Genomic DNA, 21,554 nt, shown 5'->3' on the forward strand with positions numbered 1-21,554 from the left:
CTTCCTCTCCTTTCTCCTACCCCCTTTCTCCTTTCTCTCACCCTCTTTCTCCTTTCCCCTTTCTCCCTGTCTCCCTTACCCCTGTCCTCCCCGTCCTACAGTACACGTTTGCACCCTACACCGGAATAAAACTTAGGAAACCCAAGCTGGTAGCCCAGACCAAATTATTCCTAAATGATGTTTGTATTTTGAACTAAATTTTATCAAAATTTTAGTAGCCCAGCTCACAATCTAGAGGTCTGTTTTCTTCCATTGTTCTTGTATTTTGATAAATTCTTAAAAAAAAAAAAAAAAAAAAGGTCACTTAGATTGGTTTTATTTTTATTTTTAGTGTCGACTGGACCAATTTTGCACTTTTATTATTTTTTTTATTTCGTCCCCTCGACCCTATTTTTTTACAAATTTTCTCGTTAAACAGATAATAAAAAAAGTCTGGCCTAACTCTGAAACCAAAGCATTTAGAGGAAATCTGACAGGGGGTAAATTGTTTATCAAGTCTATATCTATCTGCCCTTGAATTTTCAGATGAATTGGACAACTGGTTGTTGGGTTGCTGCATTCCCCAATTGGTAATTTTTAAAGAAATTTTACCGTTTTTGGTTATTATCTTGAATATTATTGTAGATAAAAAATAAACTGTAAACATCAATAATGTTCAGCAAAGTAAGATCTACAAATAAGTTAACATGACCAAAATTGTCAGTTGACCTTTTAAGGAGTTATTGCCCTTTATAGTCAATTTTAACAGTACAGTAAGAAATTCAAACACATCACCATCACCAAAGGGCAATTTTGTAATGAATCCATCTGTGTCATGTCCTTTGTTTAATATGCACATAGACCAAGGTGAGCAACACCGGCTCTTTAAGAGCCTGTAGTTGGTTATATTTTGTCAAATTAGTTCAAAAATATATAGTTCTATTTCATGTCTCCTCATTTACACCTTAATATTCATGTCAACTCTTGAATATTTAAACTGACAGTTTGAGAAAGCAATTTGTTTCAAGTATAATCTATACTTGTCAAAATGAAATAAATGAAATAAATCTCAAACTTATTCATTTTATTTTCTAAAAGGAGGATAAAAATAAGTCTGAGTGGTTAAACAATTGCATTTCAGGAAACCTTTTATGATTAAATACAGTGATGTCATAGTGCCTTTCCTTTTGTCATTCAATATTATTAATTTTGCTGTAATATTTTCTTTCCCTAGAAAAGTGATTAAGGAATGAATATATTTTCTGAGTGTTTTTCTCCCTTTCCTATTGTATAAAAATGTATCAGTTTCTGAAATAATTCAAAATGTGGGACGTACTCAAAGTTTATTATTGATGTCTCTTCATGAATTATCCTTTATTTTTAGGCTTTCAAACATACCAACATGGATGCTATGGATTTGGGTGTCCTTGACATTGAAACATCCAAGCAGATAGCAGATATTCAGCTGACCAGAACAGAATTTGCAGAAGCTCTTCAACTCAAACCAACATCACTGTTTGTTCGTAATATGTTCGTATTGGTGGATGCTGACAAGACTGGATTTATTAGCTTTAAAGAATTCTTGGATTTCTTTGTTGTTTTGTCTTCAGGTTGTTAAAAAATCCTATTCTCCATTCTATGTGTGCTTTGATTTATTTTTCATTTTACATTTTTGTTATTCAATTTCAAAATACAGTCATTGGACAAAAGTGAGTTCCCTGTCAAAAATGTCCTAACATTTCAACTAAAATTAATATTTTTCAAAACAGTATTACTGAATAACTACATGACTGATTTATATGAAATGAATACCATGATATGTAAATACCTTACAATTTTTATTGTTTGTTTGGCCATTATATTATTCATGCTCATTTTAATTTTCTGACAAGGTGAACACAAAGAAAAATATTTCTTGAAAAATTTGCATTTGTGTTTTACCCTCCTAATCTAACATCTGAGTATTCGAACAACCTACTTTAACACATTGTTATGGTCCTTAAATATGCCTTACCTAGCAGAAAAAACTAAGTATTCCGACACCCTGCTTAATCTAACATTTTTCTGGCCCCCAAGTATGGCTGATTACACAGGTTACACTGTATGCATATTTGTGATAACTTCTATCTTATTTTTATACGACCGCAAAAATTGATAATTTTTTGGTTGTATATTGGTCGTCGTCCTTGTTGTCGTCTGAAGACATTTGGTTTTCGCACTATGAAATTATAACACAAGCTTTATGACCACTAAAGGAAGGTTGGGATTAAGTTTTGGTCCCAACAGTTAAAGAATTAGTTGCCTAAAGGGTCCAAAATTAAACTTTTTTTTTGTTTGATTTCACAAAAAAATGAATTGTTGTGGTTCTTTGATGTATGCCAAATCTAACCGTGTATTTAGATTCTTAATCTTTTATCCTGTTTACAAATTGCTCTTTATCAAGGTCCAAAGGGTCCAAAATTAAACTAATTTGATTTTAAGAAAAATTAAATTTTTGGGGTTCTTTGATATGCTGAATGTAAACATGCACTTAGATTTTTGATTATGGGCCCAGTTTTCAAGTTGGTCGAAATCGGGGTCCAAAATTAAACTTTGTTTGATTTTAACTAAAATTTAATACATGGGGTTCTTCAATATGCTGAATAAAACATTGAGGTCAAAAGGGTTTAAAATTGAACATTATTTGATTTCATAAAAAATTGAATTCTTGGGGTTCATGATGTGCTGAATCTAACCATGTATTTAGATTTTGGATATTGGACCATAAAAGGTAAATGTCCAATTTAAAAATTTTAAGTTTTAGTTCTTAGACCACATTCATTCTGTATCAGAAACCTATGTTGTGTCAACTATTTAATCACAATCCAAATTCAGAGCTGTATCAAGCTTAAATGTTGTGTCCATACTTGTCCCCACTGTTCATGGTTCTACCTCTGCGGTCGTATAAATATGTGCCCTGCGGAGCATCTGGTTCAAAACTACTGTTATTAAATGTTGTCCACATTTTGTCTAATATGATATATTTGATATTTGTAGATGACGGTGAAGGTAAAGTGGAGTTGATGTTTAGAATGTACGATACATCTAAACGTGGCGTGTTGACACAGAAACAGTTTGCCTTGATGATTAAGTAAGTTAATAAAAATAAAACTGTCTTGCCTCTTTAGTCTGGTTTATATTGTTAGCATTCAAACCACATATTTTCAGTTCTGTGTTTATTACTGTCATTTGACCTTGACCCCAGTTTTAGGCTTAGATAGTAAGGTTATCAAGATGTGATTGGTAACTGGACATAATAGGTAAGATATTTGACATGTATGAGTTTTCATGCTCATTTTCAGGATGAGGTCTGTTCCTCAGTAACTATAATTGATATGTTTATTGGCTGGAAGTATGTATCTGCCTGCCACATGTCATAATTTAACTTTAACCTTAGTTTCCATTATCCAGTTTTCAAAATGAGGTTACAATATATGTTCCTCGATGAATATAAATTTTGGTCTATCAAGATGATTTAGGATTTGAATTGGTTTAAAAGAGTGTCATTTGGAGGTTTTATATTGCTTTATGTTATATTTTATTTACGATATATAATTGATATCATGCTTTTCATTATATTAACCTCTATTATAGGTCTCTATTAGAACTGTCTGATTCTTCATTGGAACAGAGACAGCTTGATCAATTGGTAACATCTATGTACAGGACTGCAGGAGTACAGGAGGGAAGTGACATGACATTAGAAAACTTTAAGAAGATATTTGCCTCAAAAGAATACGCTCATACCCTAGACAAAGCCACTTTAAATCTTGATGGTAATTAAGTTTGCTCTGAAATTCTCATTAAAACTTTTTTTCTCGAAATTCTGTGCGAGAGATTTACATTTTTAAAACAAGCTATGCTAGGTATATGTATGCATAAAAAGTTAAATCACAAATATATTGAACTCCGAGGAAAATTCAAAACGGAAAGTCCCTAATGAAATGGCAAAATCAAATGATAAAACACATCAAACGAAAGGACAACAACTGTCATATTCCTGACTGGGTACAGGCATTTTCAAATGTAGAAAATAATGGATTGAACCTGGTTTTGTAGCCCTAAACCTCTTTCCTATATGACAGTTGTATCAAATTCCATTATATTTACAACAATTTGTGATCAATACAGACATAATAGGTAAAATAGTCACAATATGGGAACAGCAGTCATCATTGTGTCACAATCTCAAAACAAACAAATATTTAACTAAATTGCACAAAAAGCATCTATCAAATTTAAAAACCACATGCATTACTTAGCGTGTATGATGTCAGAAATTATAAACATCACATAGAAATAAATATAAAATAGTTTTGTAACTTTTGCATGTGATATTGTTGAAAATGCTTTTGATTCAGTCAAATTATCTTTATTTTATACAAATCAATAGAACAATTGAAACAGCATAAGATATATTTCAATGCAAATAACTGAATGTGTGTCTCTTATAAAATCTGTAGGTCTTTTCTGCATAATTTGTCTTAAAGGTGCCCTCACCTTATTTAACATGAAAGACTTGTCATTCTTATTTCTACATGTTTCCATAGGAATAAGTATGCCAACAAAAGAAGAGGGAACAAGATCTGGAGCAAGACAGACATTAAAAGCTAGAGGATCAACTATAGTTAGAGGGTATAATACCATGTAAGTTTATTTATCTCCATCTTCTCATAATTTATTTATATGTGAAAGACAAATTCAGGTCTTGAAGATCCTGCAGTTACATGCATTAAAATAGTATAAATAGTAAGTAGCTCTAATTTTCCAAATGGCTAAGTGAGCTTTACCCAACACTTGGCCATTCTTCTCCTCTGCCAACTTTCAACAAAAATCTTCTCACCTTGAAAGAGTTGAGACAAATCTAACCAAACTGGGCCACACACATGAGCACAACATCTTCCAGGAGTTATTGCCCTTGAATTGCAATTTTTACCAATTTCTTTTGTCAAATAAATTGAAAACTATTATAGATAGATAGTAACTTAAGGTAGCAAAAATGATCAGCAAGACAAGATCTGAAATAATTTCACATTGTCGAAACATCTGACAATTCCTTATTGGAGTTATTGCCCTTCAATGACAGTTTTCACCATTTTTTTTCCATTTTTGCATATCATCTTTAAAACAATAATAGATGGATAAAAACTTAAATAGCTAATATGATCAGCTAACCTAGATCTACAAATAAGTATGATTGTCGAATTATTAAAAACGAATCAATTGTAAGAGTTTTGTGCCTTGAAAAGAGTTATGTATTTCCTGTTTATATACAAATAATGAAATGTGGTATTTAATTTTGCCAATGAGATAACTATCCACCAGAGATCAAAGGCTGAAGTATGTTTAAAAAAACTCGAGGTCACGGTTAGGCTTTCAACAATTATTAAAAAAAAAAAGTACAAAAAGTGAGCTAAGGCCTTCAACAATGAAGAAAACCCATACACAAGGTGAGCTACAAAATGCTGTTACATATGGCTTAAAGAGAGAAAATAATAACATGATAATGCAAAAATAAAATAAACCAAAAACAAATGTGGCAAACAGCAACAAATAACAACCAAATTTTGCTTAACTCACATTTACACAGGAATGCTGGAAGGTAAAGAAAATTCTCTTTGGTGTATGCCATTATTTAATTGAATATTATTTTATTTATGATATGTATAGCATATACATGTATTTACTAGTATGTATTGCAAAAGTATATAAAATAAATTTGTCTGCTTTTTGATTTAAATTTTAAACTTGTACAGAGAAATCTATATATATGATAGGAAAATTGATTCTGTGAAATTGTTACACAATAAGAAAATTACAAAATTATAAAATATTCCCATGTATTATCATTTAGATTTAGTAATTGGCTATTTCAGAATCAAGGCAAACTTGATGATATTTTCAAACATGTACACTAAAATATTGTGATTGGTTACCAATGTCATTAACAGTGAAAAGGAAACCAATGGCATATTTAGGTTTTCATTTTGGTGGCAAATAATGAAATTTTGTACAATTCTTTCGATTCTGAAATAAAAAATTCCTATCGTTTTATATTTAACTGTCCAATTCATCAGGTATCAGTTCCTGTTTTAGTAATCTTCTCTTAATATACAAAATGGGTATTCTAGAATTTTTAGTATATTAATATTATTTCTTGAAACCTTATATAGCTGTAATCTGGAGAAAGGTTCATTTATCATATGCATAATATGTATACAGTCAGGATCCTACTTCGTCACAATTATCTCCCCATTACGCCAGTTCATTTTCACAATCGTAAAAATGGAAGCCATTGTAGCGATGACGCGCTACCAATTTTGCTCTTGGAAACCGATAAATTTATCCACATTGCACCAATGCGATCCTTATATGTCAGTTATATTTTAAAAGACAAATGTATCAACTAGCTAATGAGCATCAGTTAATGATCTTGTCTGCTTTGATTCAACTTAAAACTATTGTCTGATCGGTTGTCAGGTAGAATTTTCGAAAAATCATAAACATTTAATAAAAATCTAATTAAATATTTCGTGGAAGGGCAGACTAGATTTTTTTAGTGGTTGAAGACTATAAACCCAAGTTATCACACACAAAAAATTAGAATTTTTCGAAGATATGCATTTTCATCATCCAACTTGTAAGACTGTCGTCAAGTACTTTCAGTAAAAAATAGCTATTCGGACACACCTTCCCTGTTTTTGTGACTCATTAGATAGGTATTTCACTTGACCCTTATATTTCATCTTTTAGTACTGTTATGTTTGTGTGTTATAAAGTCAACCTGTAGCTTTAATATATAAAAATGAGAGAATCTGAAGCGAGACGATGTATGAAATATTCTTACTTTGAACGATATCAAGACAAAATACCCAACTCAAACACGCCCTAACATAAAAAGGTTCACTCGATTTTCTCTTTTCGATACAATTGTTACCTATTTTTGGAATTTTTTCTTCAGTCACATAATGGAAGGGCAGACACGAAAATTACTGAACTAATAGATTGATATCTTTTCCGTCCGTGGTAATTTTTTTCCAAAAAATCGGAGGTTATGCATTTTTGTCATCCAACTTGAAAGATACCCATGTCGTCGACTTGATATCTAATTGTTCTGCTTAACTATGTACTAGATAAATTGAAAACTTATGCAAATGGTGTTTTTGAAATAAAACACCTCGTAATTGAGAAGAAAATTGCAGTTTTGTTTGTTTCTATTAACTTTAAAAAAAATTGTCACTATAGTAAACAATACAGTAAACATTTATCGCCTTCTCTAATAGAGAGCTTCGAATCTTTTGTACTATTTCAACCTGGTTTCCGACTGTATATATATAGTATAAACATTAAACCCAAAAGCAGGCTATAGAATTAGGATTTAAAATATATCCTAATCCATATTTAATCATTTTAAATCTTAGAAATTTAGATTAAAACAATATCGATAAGTATAAGATATGCACATATGGACCAATTGTGTATGAAATCCTGATCGAAATTTTGAAAACATTAGCATGCATGATAAAGTATATTATTGTATAGCAATATAATATTTCCCACAGAAAGTAACCAAAAGTTAACGTGCAATAAATTCTGATATTGCACTAGTGCAATAAATCTTCAAAATTCATGATGTCATCAACGACAAAATCTTAATTTAAATCAATATTTAATTTCAAATATTATATTGTTATATGATAAAAGTGTTATTGCATGAATATTATAGGATTAAACACATTTTTTCTAGAGGTTATTGATGTGTAAACCGGGGCGGTTAACTCACAAACTGAATAAAAGTCCAAAGGACTTTTATGTCAAGTTTGTGAGTTAGAGACCCGGTTTACACATCAGTAACCTCTAGAAAAAATGTGTTTAATCCTTATAATTCTTCATCCAAACAAACGCGATTATTAATTTACATTATTACTTTGATGGCTACTATATGTACCATCAAAAGCACAACGGCATGTTGTAACTAAGGAGTACGCCGCCATCTTGACTTTCTAAAAAAACTCAAATGTTCGATAAATGCAACAGAATCTAAAATGAACTAGCACCTACCTCAAAAAATTCATTTTAATTAGATACTATGCGAATTGGAAGCGCACAAGTAACGAAATAATCTTCCGTCTGAAAGTTTTCAATTGTATGACGTCGTGTTTTGCCATGACGTAAATTCGCAAAATCATTCGTGAAATTTCCCGGAAATTTATTTAAATTATATTTTTATACATTTTCGAAGCTTTAGTGCATTTATTTTATTTCTTTTTTTTGGTTATATATGCATTAGAATAGAAACAACTGTTATGCAATTGTTTTAAAATCTCAACTTGCTGAAAATCTCAGTATCCCTGCCAAAATGTGTATTGCGCATGAATAGATTACAAAAGTAGTTTCGGAAACATGGTTTATTGAAGTGTAAACCAATAGAAAAAGTCTACTTGACCAATCCAATTCAAGTATTTATAGATATGCAAATGATATAAGAATCATTATTGAATATCTTCCTTTGTAGAACATATATTGGATTGGCAAGCTCGTGCAATATAAAATTCTACTTTGGACAATATTCCCCAATATTCAGGCAATAACCCTATGATATTGTGATACAAATATGAACAAATGTCAATAAACAAATATTGCCATATCAGAATTCTGCACAAAGAATTTGTGTTTTAATTAATTTAAGTTGAAAAAATTCAGAGAAGGCGATGAAATGTAAGGCAGTTTGTGTTATTATATTTTTTATCAGCATTTTTGAATAAATGATGCAATACTGTGAACACTGCTCTCAAGTAAATGTAAGCTCTTTTGTGGTTATATTGCAATGAGCTTTAAAGACCTTTACAGAAACCCATTGATAACTGTATAAAACCATTATATATTATTGTATTCAGGAAACCTGGAACAAAGAATATAAGTATGAAGAGACAGCAGAGTGTGAGTGCCCCAACCAATTTTGCCGTGTATCCTAGAACAGCATTTGGACAGAAGTGGTATAACTTCTCACAATGGGTGGCTACATACCAGTTACAGATCTTTTGGTTAACACTTTACACACTTGTTTTAATTGGAGTATTTTTAGAAAGAGCATTTTGTAAGTTTTATTATGTTTTGTCATCAGCATTATTTCTTTGTGTAAAGTCAAAAATAACAATGAAAACTATTACGATGTTTATATTCCTTTGAAAAGAAGAGTATATAGGAAGGCTTATCTGAGATCTTTTAGTGTTTATTCAGTCATACAATGGGAAGCCAACACTGAGTCTTTGGAGTGTGGTTATTTAGTCCTTCCATGAGTAACCAACTCTTGGTGCTCAGATTGTGGTTTTGAAAGTCTTACCAACTAGAGGAGCGCCTAGTGCTATGATGTTTATCAAGTCTATTCAGACCTAATGCTATAGATAACCTACAATGGGTACTTTGTATGTGTTTAATTTTATTGCCCCTGAAATGTTGATTTTTTACTGTTAAGTTATCTAGTTTAAATGTTTCCAATGACCCTGCCTGCTAATCAAGATGGCTTACATGGCTAAAATTAGAACATAAGGGTAAAATGCAAGACTTGTCTACTATTTTAAAAGCTGAAATACAAGAAAAAATCTGACTGGAGCAGAAATGTTCAAAAAATAGACCACTTTCGAGTTCATCCGTCACCGGAAAAAACTCGTCAATAATACGTGCCTTTATCATCGTCATTTGTGCGTTTAGGGGCGTCGTCACTTCCTTCCAATGTTGAGCGAGTGGTTGGAAAACTATAATTCTATATTGTACGAATTATTCGGCAAATTGAATTCTCAAAATTGACAATCAACACTGCTGTCATTAGGGAAATGTCAGTAAGTACCTACAGGACAACCATTATTTCTAGTTTATCCTGCACAAAGACGATCACTAAGACGCTTGATGAATGTAAATAGTGCAGGGATACAGGCGAGCCCCTCTATCTGGTAAATGACATCATAAAGGCGTGTATAATTGACGAGTTTTTGCCGGTGACGGATGAACTCGAAAGTGGTCTATTGAGCTCTACAAATTGTCTATATATGTTAATACTGTCTGACGATCTCTAATGGGAGTAATTACCCTTAAATGACAATTTTTACCACTTTTTTGTCCCTTGTGTATCATAGATTTACCAGTCGTCTGTCTGTCTGCCCACCTATCTGGTCTTGTTAGCGCTCTCGCAGGAATAATAAAATTTATACTTTAGGTTTATATTAGTAATATCTTGAACAAGTTCAATACTAGTGACTGATCTACTTCTTTTAAAAGAGTTACAGGGTATGCTCTATGGAAATTTTAAATTTATGAAAAATGCCTTGTTAGCGCTCTCAGAGGTACAATTCTTGCCAGATTTTTCTAATTTTATATGATAGGTTAATACAATGTATTAGCAATATCTCAGACAATTTGTGTGTAACAAGTATTATATTGGCAATATAATAATAAATTTGAATAGAAAAAAGTCTGATGAATCAACATATACACATATTTTCAGACTATGCCTTTGAGAGAGAACATGCGGGACTGAGAAGACTTGCTGGTGATGGTGTTACTACAACTAGAGGAGCAGCTAGTGCTATGATGTTTACTTACTCAACTTTACTCATCACAATGAGTCGAAATATGATCACGTTTTTCAGAGAGACATTTTTACACAGGTTTTTCCCATGGGATTCTATGCATCTTTTCCACAAGTATATTGCTGCTTTGGCTTTAGTTTTCACAAGTAAGTGGCTGCTCTATAAGTTTATAACATATTCTTCAATGGAAACAAATTATATGTAAATGTGATGTTATTTAAACAAATAAAGTAATAAATGATTTTGTCTTACCTCAACAAAGTCCTGGAAACAAGACTTAGACAAGCTTATAAACATATTATATATATCTAGTTTGTTATTGGTTGAAAGTTGATTTTTTCCCTAAAACACAGATTTCCTTTTCTGCATCAAGATAATGACCACAAGGAAATTGATGATGTAACAAAAGTAACATTATACCCTTTTTGAAAAGAAAAGGATCTTCATTTAAAAAAATACCTGAAATTTTAATGGCATACCGTGGATTCATATATTTTTTTTTAGATTGAGGAAACTTTTGTAGATGTTTGATTTCGTGGTTTTGCCAAAGTCTGCATACACATTCTTATTGAACATTTGGGATTCATTGTACATTAAAATTTGTGGTTTCCAGGTGACTACAAAATCCACTAAGAATAATAAATCCACTTTGCTTTATTTTAAATACTACAGTTGTACATCTTGAGGAATGTTTCTGTATATCCTTTGGATACCATTCCATAGCACACATGTATAACTTTGGGATTACTTCTTTTCAGTTTTACATATTATTGGTCATGGATTCAATTTATACCATATCTCTACACAAGCTTCTGGTGATCTCAACTGTTATTTCACGGAATACTTCAGAGCGTAAGTATATGATAGTCTTCTTAAATAGCACTGTTTGTCCTCAAAACAAAATCTTAAACTTACTACCTTCAAACAGTTTGCTTTAGAAATGTGGGAAGGAGATCTCCGGAAGCAGGAATTTCTCGCTGCATTGAAGATCTCTTGTGACCTTCTGCTGTTGTCTGTTCTATGGTCGGGTAGTTATCTCTGACATATTCCCCATTTCCATTTTTAATTTTAAGACAAGTGATAAGCAACAAACAAACAAAATTTAAAGAAGATTTATGTTTGATTATACATGTACCATAAACTTGATATCTTTTTCTCTAAATGAAAAGAAATGCAAAATAATAATTGTCTTGCTGAACAGGTATGTTTGCATTCATATCTCACTAAATGAAATTTGTCACTTTGAACTAAATCTCATTTAAGTCTGTTTGAATTACTGAGTGTGGAAACTTTCACATGCACATCATTACAATTTGTATCACCTATTTTCTTTTGTAGTACTGATGTATTAGCCTCATTCCATTATTGGACTTACGGAACAATAACAGGTAATTATATATAAGATTTCCAACTGTTTATCCACCATTAAGAAGGCAAAGTTTAAAAAATTTACATAATTTTTCAGATATATTTTTTGTTGCATTTTAGCCTTCAATGTGTTATATTTGCTTTTACCACTGCTTGTCTTAATCTCCTGAACAACATGATATGGTGATGAAATCCATTGAAACAGACATCATGCTGAATGAACATTCATAGTACAGAACCAACTGATGAGGGGGATAGTAGGGGTCCTGATCCCGAAATCCCGGGCTTAAAAACATGAAATCCTGAAATCCCGGACTTAAAAACACAAAAACCTGAGGTCCCGAAATTCAAATAAAGATTTCCCGAATCCCGAAAGGGTCAATCCCGAAAGGGTCAATCCCGAAAGGGTCAATCCCGAAATCCCGAGCTTAAAAACACCTGATCCCATAGTCCTGATAAAGGTCCAATCCACCTCACTGATAGATAGAAAGACATACTTTCAAAGACATTACCTAGTCATACAAAGATCAGCATACACAAAAAAATCCCCAAAAATGGAGACGCATGAACAGAAAAACAAAAATTGTAAAAATACCTTTACAAACAACCAATGGTGGATTTCTTTTAACCATCAAGGATCAAGTATTTCATGTTTTTTTAGAGCAAAGCAAACAATACATTAAACATAAAAAAATACCACAGAACCCTTTAAATCAAATGATGAAACATTTGTACAAACAGAAACTGTAAAAAAAAAACCCTATAAAATACAGGCAAAAAAAATTAGAAAGAAAATGGACAAACAAGTATTGTTATGTACTAATTTTACTTTTGAGAAACAGTCATAATATTGTGCGGTAAGGTAAACTGTCAAATCTACTATTTCAGGTTTAACTGGTGTCCTAGCAACCCTTGTTGTCATTGTCATGTATGTGTTTGCTATGCCTTATGCTAGAGCCCATGCATTTAAAGCGTTTTGGAAAACTCATAATTTATACATCATCCTGTATATTTTGATGATCCTCCATGGTTCAGGAAGACTTGTCCAGCCTCCATTGTTCCAGTGGTACTTTATTCCTCCAATGATTATCTTTATCATAGACAAGTTGATCAGCTTGAGTAGAAATAACATTGAAATTACTGTTAAAAAGGCAGAGTTACTTCCCTCTGGTAAGTGATACACTATATGAACAAAAGGAGATGTGTGGTATGTGCCAATGAGACAACAACCTGACAGCTTAAAAATGACAAAACTTTAACTCATTGAATTGATGATGTTTCTCCAAGGAATAACAGTCAACCAGATTGAAAAATGCACACTTAGTTATAAACTTTGCAAAAGAATTGAATTCCAAAGAATGTGTAAATTTATCCTCTAATTTTGTAAAGGGAGATAAATCATGATCCTACTGCAGATTTAATAGGAATCCTAAAACAAATAATAGTTCAGTTGCCACCGCTATGTTGTCTGACTGAAAAGCTTTTTTATGAATTATTAATACATGTAAAAGAGCCTCACAGAACTATGTCTTCTATTCAGTACTATTTTTATTAGAAAAAAACAACTCATCTAAAGTATATTACTTGATCTTTTATGGATTGAACTTGTTTACATTTATGTTTAATCCAGTAAAGGAAAAATTGAAAATTTGACTTATTTCAGATGTAACTGCCCTAATTTTCAAGAGACCTGCCAACTTTGAATACAAATCTGGTCAGTGGGTGAGAATTTCCTGTTTAAACCTTGGATCTAATGAGTACCATCCCTTCACCCTAACATCAGCTCCACATGAAGAGAACCTGAGCTTACACATCAGAGCAGTTGGACCATGGACCACAAATCTTAGAGCTGAATATGACGCTAACAACCTGGAAACTGGACAAGAAATACCTAAGGTAAATAAAAATGCATGAAATACTGTTTGTGTTGGAAAGAAGTTAAACATATATATATATATAATTTTAGAATTAATAAGTAGGAGCTAACTTGAGCCATTATCTTTAGGATTATTATTTTTATGCCCCATTTATGGACAGTATGTTTTCTGGTCTGTGCGTCTGTTTGTTTGTACATCCGTATGTCCCGCTTTAGGTTAAAGTTTTTGGTCGAGGTAGTTTTTGATGAAGTTTTAGTCCAATCAACTTGAAACTTAGTAAACATGTTCCCTTTAATATGATCTCTCCAATTTTAATGCCAAATTAGAGATTTTATCCCATTTTCACAGTTGAGTCTTTATTATGATCACATTTTGTATGATATGTCAAATTTACTGTGCATTTTTTCAGTATTTAGGGATCATTATGTTGATGAAAAATCTTTTGGGTAACAAAATTAATGAATGAAGCTAAGAATTATAAAGTTCATTCACTCACTTTATGAAATTTTCACTATTTTTTAGCATTAATTTGACAGACAATTTGTGTTGTAGCTTTATTTAGATGGCCCCTATGGAGAAGGTCACCAGGATTGGTACAGATACAAAGTGGCCATATTGGTTGGTGGTGGTATAGGAGTGACACCATTTGCTTCCATTCTGAAGGACATCGTTAACAAATCAAAAATTGATGAAATGAGATTCCCTTGCAAAAAAGTAAGTTTTATTAGAGTACTACAAACACATATATTATTAACTAGAACTCCTTTAAAGAGCGCTTAGCAGTTGTGTGCATTTCTCAGCAAACTCTGATGTAAATATAAATAAGAAGATGTGGTTTGAGTGCTAATGATACAACTCTCCATCCAAGTCAGAATGTATTAAATCTGTACAATTGTAGGTCAACACCAAGCCTTAGCTCACACCAAACAGCAAGCCTTAAATATTTTTTTATATAATATGACAACCACTAAACAGGCTTCAGTATACCAATATTTCAGGGGAAACATTTTTTTTTTATGTATGGAGTCAAAAGGATAAGTATTTACATTAAAGAAATTTTATGTTTTTGGGAATGTTTTTTTTTACTTACCTTTATCAATCCTTATAAATTGCAAACATCTATTACTTCACTTCCTATATCACAGTGATTGTACTTTCTTAATTAGTCAAAAAAAATATATGGTCTTATAATTCTCGAAATGTAAGAGTTTCTTTTTCATGTTTACTGGAAAACAGATTGAAATGATTACACACATCATAACAGACAAATAATAAAGGACTGTGTGTGGTATTATTGGTATATTTGTAAAAGATTTATTTGTTATAGGTATATTTTCTATGGGTAACAAGAACACAGAAACAATTTGAATGGATGACAGATATTATAAGAGAAGTGGAACAGAATGATGCCAATGGATTTGTGGACACACATATATTCATTACACAGTTTCAACAGAAATACGATATCAGGACCACCATGCTGGTAGGTTTTAGAATGAGTATTGAATAATAATGGCCCTGCCAAATGGCAGGTGGCCCTATTATAGTGATAAGTCTGTCCATCCATAACAACTTGTGTCCACTCTATATCCAGAGAACAGTTATAATTTTATACTTTATACTTGCTATGTACATTAACCAACACCAGAGGGTGTGTCATAATATTTGTACAACTTCCTCAGTCAAAGACTTTGGTTTCAGTTGACACCCCCTGTTCTATGGAAAAGATTGTATCCACTCTTATCTATGAGAGCTGTTATGATTTATACTGGACATGTATATTAACCAACACCAAAGGGTGTGTCATAATGAATTTACAACATCTAAGGTCAAAGTTCAAGGTAAAAATTTGGTTTCAGTTGACAACCCATGTCATATGGTAAAGGTAGTGTCCGCTCTATACATTGAGAACCATTCTAATATGACGTGCTTCTTTAGCTTTGTAAAGAAACCATACTTTATTATCCAATAAAATTAGTTTACACATGCGTATATTGACTACGGCAGAAAAATGAAATTCGTCAAAATGGTATGCATTTAATGTATTTCCTTAAATTAAAACTCTTTCAAACACTTAAATGATACACATTTTGTTACTAATACTTTAACAATGACAACAATGTGTTACAATTCGTAATTGAAAATAGTTGACCTAGATACAGCAACGTCCATGTTAGCTGTTCTAACTTCAAAACCCCTCCCCCTAAAAACACGTTTCATCTCTCCTGTTAAAAAGGCATGTCATTGTATATTAATTTCATTGAAACATATGTTCCGACGATAAAATATAAAATAAAGAATAGGTTACTATTACTGTTGTACTGAAATGACAAAATTGTTTCATATTTCTGATAAAATGGATTGACCCTAGCAGGGAATCGAACCCCATTCTCCTATAAAAACAAATAGGCGTAATTACCAATATACCACCAAGGTTTCCAATCCATTTTACAAATGCAACAAGATTGTCACCCAGTATTAATTTTAATCTCATGTATAAATACAGCATTTGAAATCGTCAGATGCACAAAGGCGTGCCTTTTGATCAGTGTAGCCACCGCAAGTATAAATGGATTTCTGTCAAAGGGCCCCTCCTGCCAAGTCTCGAATGTCAGCACAACTTTATCAAGAAATCCTCTATCAGATATGAACATATTTACCAATGCTTCAATATTAACCGGCGGAATATTTACGATTAATTTAGTAAATAAAGACCTACCCGATTCTCCTTGTGCATCCACCGCCATTGACGACTGACTTGAAAATGTGCGTGTCAGAAATTGACCTCAAAGGAAAAGACTGTTGAAATATAACTTTTCTGTTATATTGTGACACAAATATTGTTTTAGTTAATAAATTAATTTATTAATATCTGTTTCAATTTAGAATTTTAGAAATTTACACAACTTTGCCAAATTAAACTGGTATGAACTAGTTGGATAAAAATCGACAGGAAGGTTGATGGAAGAGCCTACACAAATACCGTACACTTTATACACAGCGAACATAGATATTACCGTAATTGTCCTAATCAGAATCGAAATAATTGATGCCAGCTATACTTTATTGTAGTTTTAATATGGGTAGGCATTATATTCGTGTTATTTTAGCCCTCGCTATCGCTCTGGCAAAAATAATCACGAATATAATGCCTACCCATGTTAAAACAACAATAAAGTATAGCTGGCATCAATTATTTCTTAATTATTATTTCAACGTTTATACTTTACATGAATATTAACTTACAAAAGAGGGTGTGTCATAATGTATGTACAACTTCTTAGGTCAAAGGTCACAGAAGCTCCCATCTCAATGCTATATAGTTAAACTGTGAAAGCAGGTCCAAAGACACAGTTATATTATAAAATCATTATGCTTAGGGTACCAATTTTCATGTACTTCTTTATTACAGGTAAACCACAAATTGAAATGTTCAATGAATTATAAATTTTCTATAGGCTTGATGTCCATTTAGCAAGTCCACAATGTATAGAATATGTCTTTTATGACTCTTTCAGACTACCTATAAGAAAATACTAATGTGTATATCTAAAAAATGTGTTTAACTTTCATTCCAGTACATTTGTGAGAGACATTTCCAGAAAGTGGCTGGCAGGAGTTTGTTCACTGGGTTGAGTGCTGTTACACATTTTGGTAGACCTAAAATGACAGATATACTGAGAAATATCAAGTTGGAACATCAAAATGTAAGGCTATGTAGACTGACAAGATATTTAATGCATTTAAAGTGAATTTTTCAATAACAGGTTAACAGGTGAAATTTAGGAATATGTGTTAAAATGATGGGGCATTTTATTGTGTTAGAAGCAACACATATTTGTGGTATTTTACACCAATCTTAGAACTTCACCTGTGTAACATAGTAAAAAAATATGGAATTGAACAGTTTGACACACATTTATATAAAAGTTTGAAAAGTCACTGATATTGTAAACAAACATCTTTTTGTTGATAATGTTTTAGCAATTAAATCTTTTCTTTTTGGCATTACAGAGATTTATTTTTTGAAATTTTGTATTTCAACATTAACAACTTGCTTTTGAACATGGTTTGATTTACACTTATGAAATTAAAAGTGGTTTAAAAAAAATGCCAAACAAGTCTTTGGTCAACTTAGCCATAGGATTTAAGAACAATATAAAATATCTAATAATAAAACTATCAAGATACATGTTATTTTGTATCTATATGAAGAGAGAGATTTATGCATCTATCCCAGGCCCATAGCCCAGAATTTCTAAGGGGGAGGGGAGGGGGGGTCATTGGACTCTCAAATTCGACTTTAACAGTCACAATTGGAACAGAACATTGACCTCAACAGTGCTTATTTGTTTTCAAGGGGGGAGGGGGGGGGGGGGGGTTGCCGAACCCCCCTGGCTATGGGTATGTATCCTATAAGTAACAATGTATGACAATTATTTTTTCTGATTACAGGTGAATTTATTTGGTGTATTTAGCTGTGGGCCTGCTCCTCTAACCAGAGGTCTAGATAGAGCATGTGCTGATATGAATAAAGTGGAAGGAGCTGTTTTCAAACATCACTTTGAGAACTTTTAATACAATAACATATTAGTTGAATCATCTGATAGAATGAGTGGGTTTTTTTCTCTCTATTTAACAGAACTAGGCAGAAGGAACTTATGACTGTATTTAAAGTTCATTGTTATACTCAATAAACCTGTATGTTGAAATGTTTTTGACAAATGAAGGTGTTTAATGATTTTCATCACAGTTAAATATTTTTTGGGTGATTTACACATGAACACATGGATATGAACAAATTTTGCTACTACATGTTATATAAAAAAAAATAGTGTTCTTTTATAAACTTATAAAGTCTAGTAAAAGATATTTAAGTATTCTATTTTGGGGAAATCTGGGAATTTTTATCTCATCTAAGTCATAAATCATAAAATTATGGTAATAATGCTATTGCAAAAGAGTAAAATTGTTTTTTCATCATTTTCATTGCTATATTTTTTTCAAATATGTTTTGTATTTCTGGACATTTTTTTAAATATGGTGAGCTGACAGTTTATTAACCTGCCAATGGAATTGGGTTCAGACATTTTCATTCTAACTTGTTCAGTTTAAACTGACTAAAGTAGTACTAAAATCAAACTGATTTAATGTTTTTTGTTAATTAATGTACTCTATATAATTTTGTATATTTTTTTTACATATCTTCAGTATACTTTTTATGCTTTATAATATTCCAACTTTTGATATATTTAATTTCTTTTTTTTGTTAGAGATTATAAGTAAACTTTTATAAAGAAAGCAAATAAAAACATACATAAATCCCACTGGCATGTCACAGAGAGCCTTTCAAAATGAAGAACATCTTAAAGTCACAACAATTTATTTTAAATCAAGGAAAAGTATAAGGTATAATAATGTCGCAATCCTCCCTCCCGCTGAATGGGACCAGAGTCGGATTCAAAGGCTCCCCCGTTGTTGTTGGACAAGTTCAGTAAATTATATAGGAAGCACTGAAGCATGACTGGAGTTGGCCCTCTCGTAGGCATTCAGTTGGCCGCCACTTATAAAAATTTCTGGATCCGCCTCTGAGGACAAGCAAAATAGTTCAATACATCCATTAAAGAACATTATTTAAATGTTCACAAGACATTAGACTACAAATCAGAAGTATTTACGTTTTGAATTGTGTCTTACATGTTTCCATATGGGCTACACACATTTATTTACTGCAAAACTGCCAAAATACCCTCATTATGTAGATCTTGTTTTTATTAACATTTAGATATCACCCACAATTATATTTTTATTCAAGATGTGTTTTATAAAGATGCTTTTGTGTGTAAAATTTCTTTTTGGTTACAGGTAATAGGCCTTCACTCATGCATGTATTTGTTTCAACCCAAAACTACATGCAAAAATAAGCATTTTAGGTCATATTTAACAATGTCATATTGACATCACAAGGAACCTTTCTGATCTTAATTATCCAGTTGATACCAATTACCAAACAACAAACTTAACATGAGCTATAATTTACCAGAAGATCCAAAGCCTTAATGAATAATTGTATAATTTTGGCAATTTTAAGTAATAATATCTTTTTAAAGAAAGTGTACATTTAATTGTCATGTACCAAAAATTACTGTTAGCTTCATTTGGCAAGAATTTTTACCGTTATTCCTTGTGAAGGTACACCCCCATTACGACCATTTTAACAATGTTAGTAGATGTTTATTGAAAGAAAAATAATCCAAAAAGAAATAGTAAATTAGTACTACTGAAAAGGGTATGTCATGTTTATTGACTACACAAGTGTAGAAAAAAAAATACAATTGGTCATTGATTTTTTTTTATTTTACAGTTTAATAGTGTGGTTAAATCATCAACTGCAATGTTGTAGCATATATACAATTTTAGAAATAAATTGTAGAAAGATTTTAATAATTTTTGGATTGCTCGAAACAAACTGTGCTAAATGTGTATATGGATTTTCATGCAAATCCCACAAAATTCATCTTTTGTACTGATTTTAATAGATATTCAGCCCTTTTATTTACAAATGGATTGCTAATGACTTAATTTAAAGATAAGAAAATTGAGGCTTGCAGTGCATATACTCCTAAATGTTACCTTAAAACAAATTTAAATGGAAAAAATATATTTTTTATTTTTATTTTCTGTGCTTTAAAATAGGCATAAATGATATGCAGGAAAGTATGTTGAGTTATTTTTTATTCATTGTTTATATTGCTTTATTGTTATACTCTTTCTCCAAATAAAGTTTATCATAATGTTGAGAAGTGTTTGTATTCTATGATTATATTGTCAAACTGTAGTCAAGTTTCCATTGTGATATATTTTGCCCCTTTAAATTCATTGTGTAATATAACATGATTTCATAATGGTTTTATAATGGCGTTTTTTTTTCCATCCCTTATTATTTTATGTCCCCTTTTACCTAAGCATGGACTGGATGAATTATGGTGCATCAATAACTCCTACAAAGGAGATGATGCACATGTAATTTTATTTTTTATTCAGATTATTTTGGGAGTTTCCAATTGCAAAACATTGAGATAGCCTTATTTTAAAAATTAGACCTCTGAGGAAAAAATTCCCAACTTGTTTGTGGCCTTCTTGCAACACTACATTTTTACTTGAACATGCGCAAATCTTACTTTATTTTTTATGCCCATCTACGATAGTAGAGGGGCATTATGTTTTCTGGTCTGTGGGTCTGTTCCTCTGTCTGTCCCACTTCAGGTTAAAGTTTTTGGTCAAGGTAGTTTTTGATGAAGTTGAATTCCAATCAACTTGCAACTTAGTGATATGATCTTTCTTATTTAATGCCAAATTAGAGTTTTGACCCCCATTTCACAGTCTACTGAACATAGAAAATGATAGTGTGAGTTGGGCATCCCTGTACTATGGACACATTCTTGTTAACATTCAATTAATTTATGTGTTAACTCTTTTGTGGTTTATTTTGCTGTACTTTTTAGCTCATCTGGACCACAGGGGAGGTGGAGGGCCAAGTCTCGCCGTCGTTGTTAACTTTTACAAAAATCTTCTCCTCTGAAACTACTGTGCCAAATTTAACCAAACTTGGCCACAATCATCATTGAGGTATCTTGTTTAAAAAATGTGTCTGGTAAAATTGTGTATCATGTCAAAATCTATCTGCCCTGAAATTTTCAGATGA

At 31.7% G+C, this 21,554-nt stretch overlaps 1 protein-coding gene across 1 annotated transcript in view; it reads left to right on the forward strand.

The window, feature by feature from the left end:
- The window catches only part of LOC134714868 (dual oxidase 2-like), a 45,145-nt gene extending 24,651 nt beyond the window's left edge, over positions 1-20,494 (forward strand). Inside the window, exons 18-31 of the mRNA XM_063576517.1 lie at positions 1,364-1,589; positions 3,016-3,109; positions 3,613-3,794; positions 4,569-4,665; positions 8,916-9,115; positions 10,520-10,750; positions 11,363-11,456; positions 11,943-11,992; positions 12,861-13,142; positions 13,636-13,868; positions 14,402-14,563; positions 15,177-15,332; positions 17,428-17,556; positions 18,305-20,494. Coding sequence (XP_063432587.1) covers positions 1,364-1,589; positions 3,016-3,109; positions 3,613-3,794; positions 4,569-4,665; positions 8,916-9,115; positions 10,520-10,750; positions 11,363-11,456; positions 11,943-11,992; positions 12,861-13,142; positions 13,636-13,868; positions 14,402-14,563; positions 15,177-15,332; positions 17,428-17,556; positions 18,305-18,427 — 2,259 coding nt within the window. The 3' untranslated portion in view covers positions 18,428-20,494. The remainder of the gene's footprint in view (positions 1-1,363; positions 1,590-3,015; positions 3,110-3,612; positions 3,795-4,568; positions 4,666-8,915; positions 9,116-10,519; positions 10,751-11,362; positions 11,457-11,942; positions 11,993-12,860; positions 13,143-13,635; positions 13,869-14,401; positions 14,564-15,176; positions 15,333-17,427; positions 17,557-18,304) is intronic.
- The last annotated feature ends 1,060 nt before the right edge of the window (positions 20,495-21,554 follow it).

This window comes from Mytilus trossulus, chromosome 4, assembly GCF_036588685.1.
Source record: "Mytilus trossulus isolate FHL-02 chromosome 4, PNRI_Mtr1.1.1.hap1, whole genome shotgun sequence".
Classification (NCBI taxonomy): Eukaryota; Metazoa; Mollusca; class Bivalvia; order Mytilida; family Mytilidae; genus Mytilus; species Mytilus trossulus.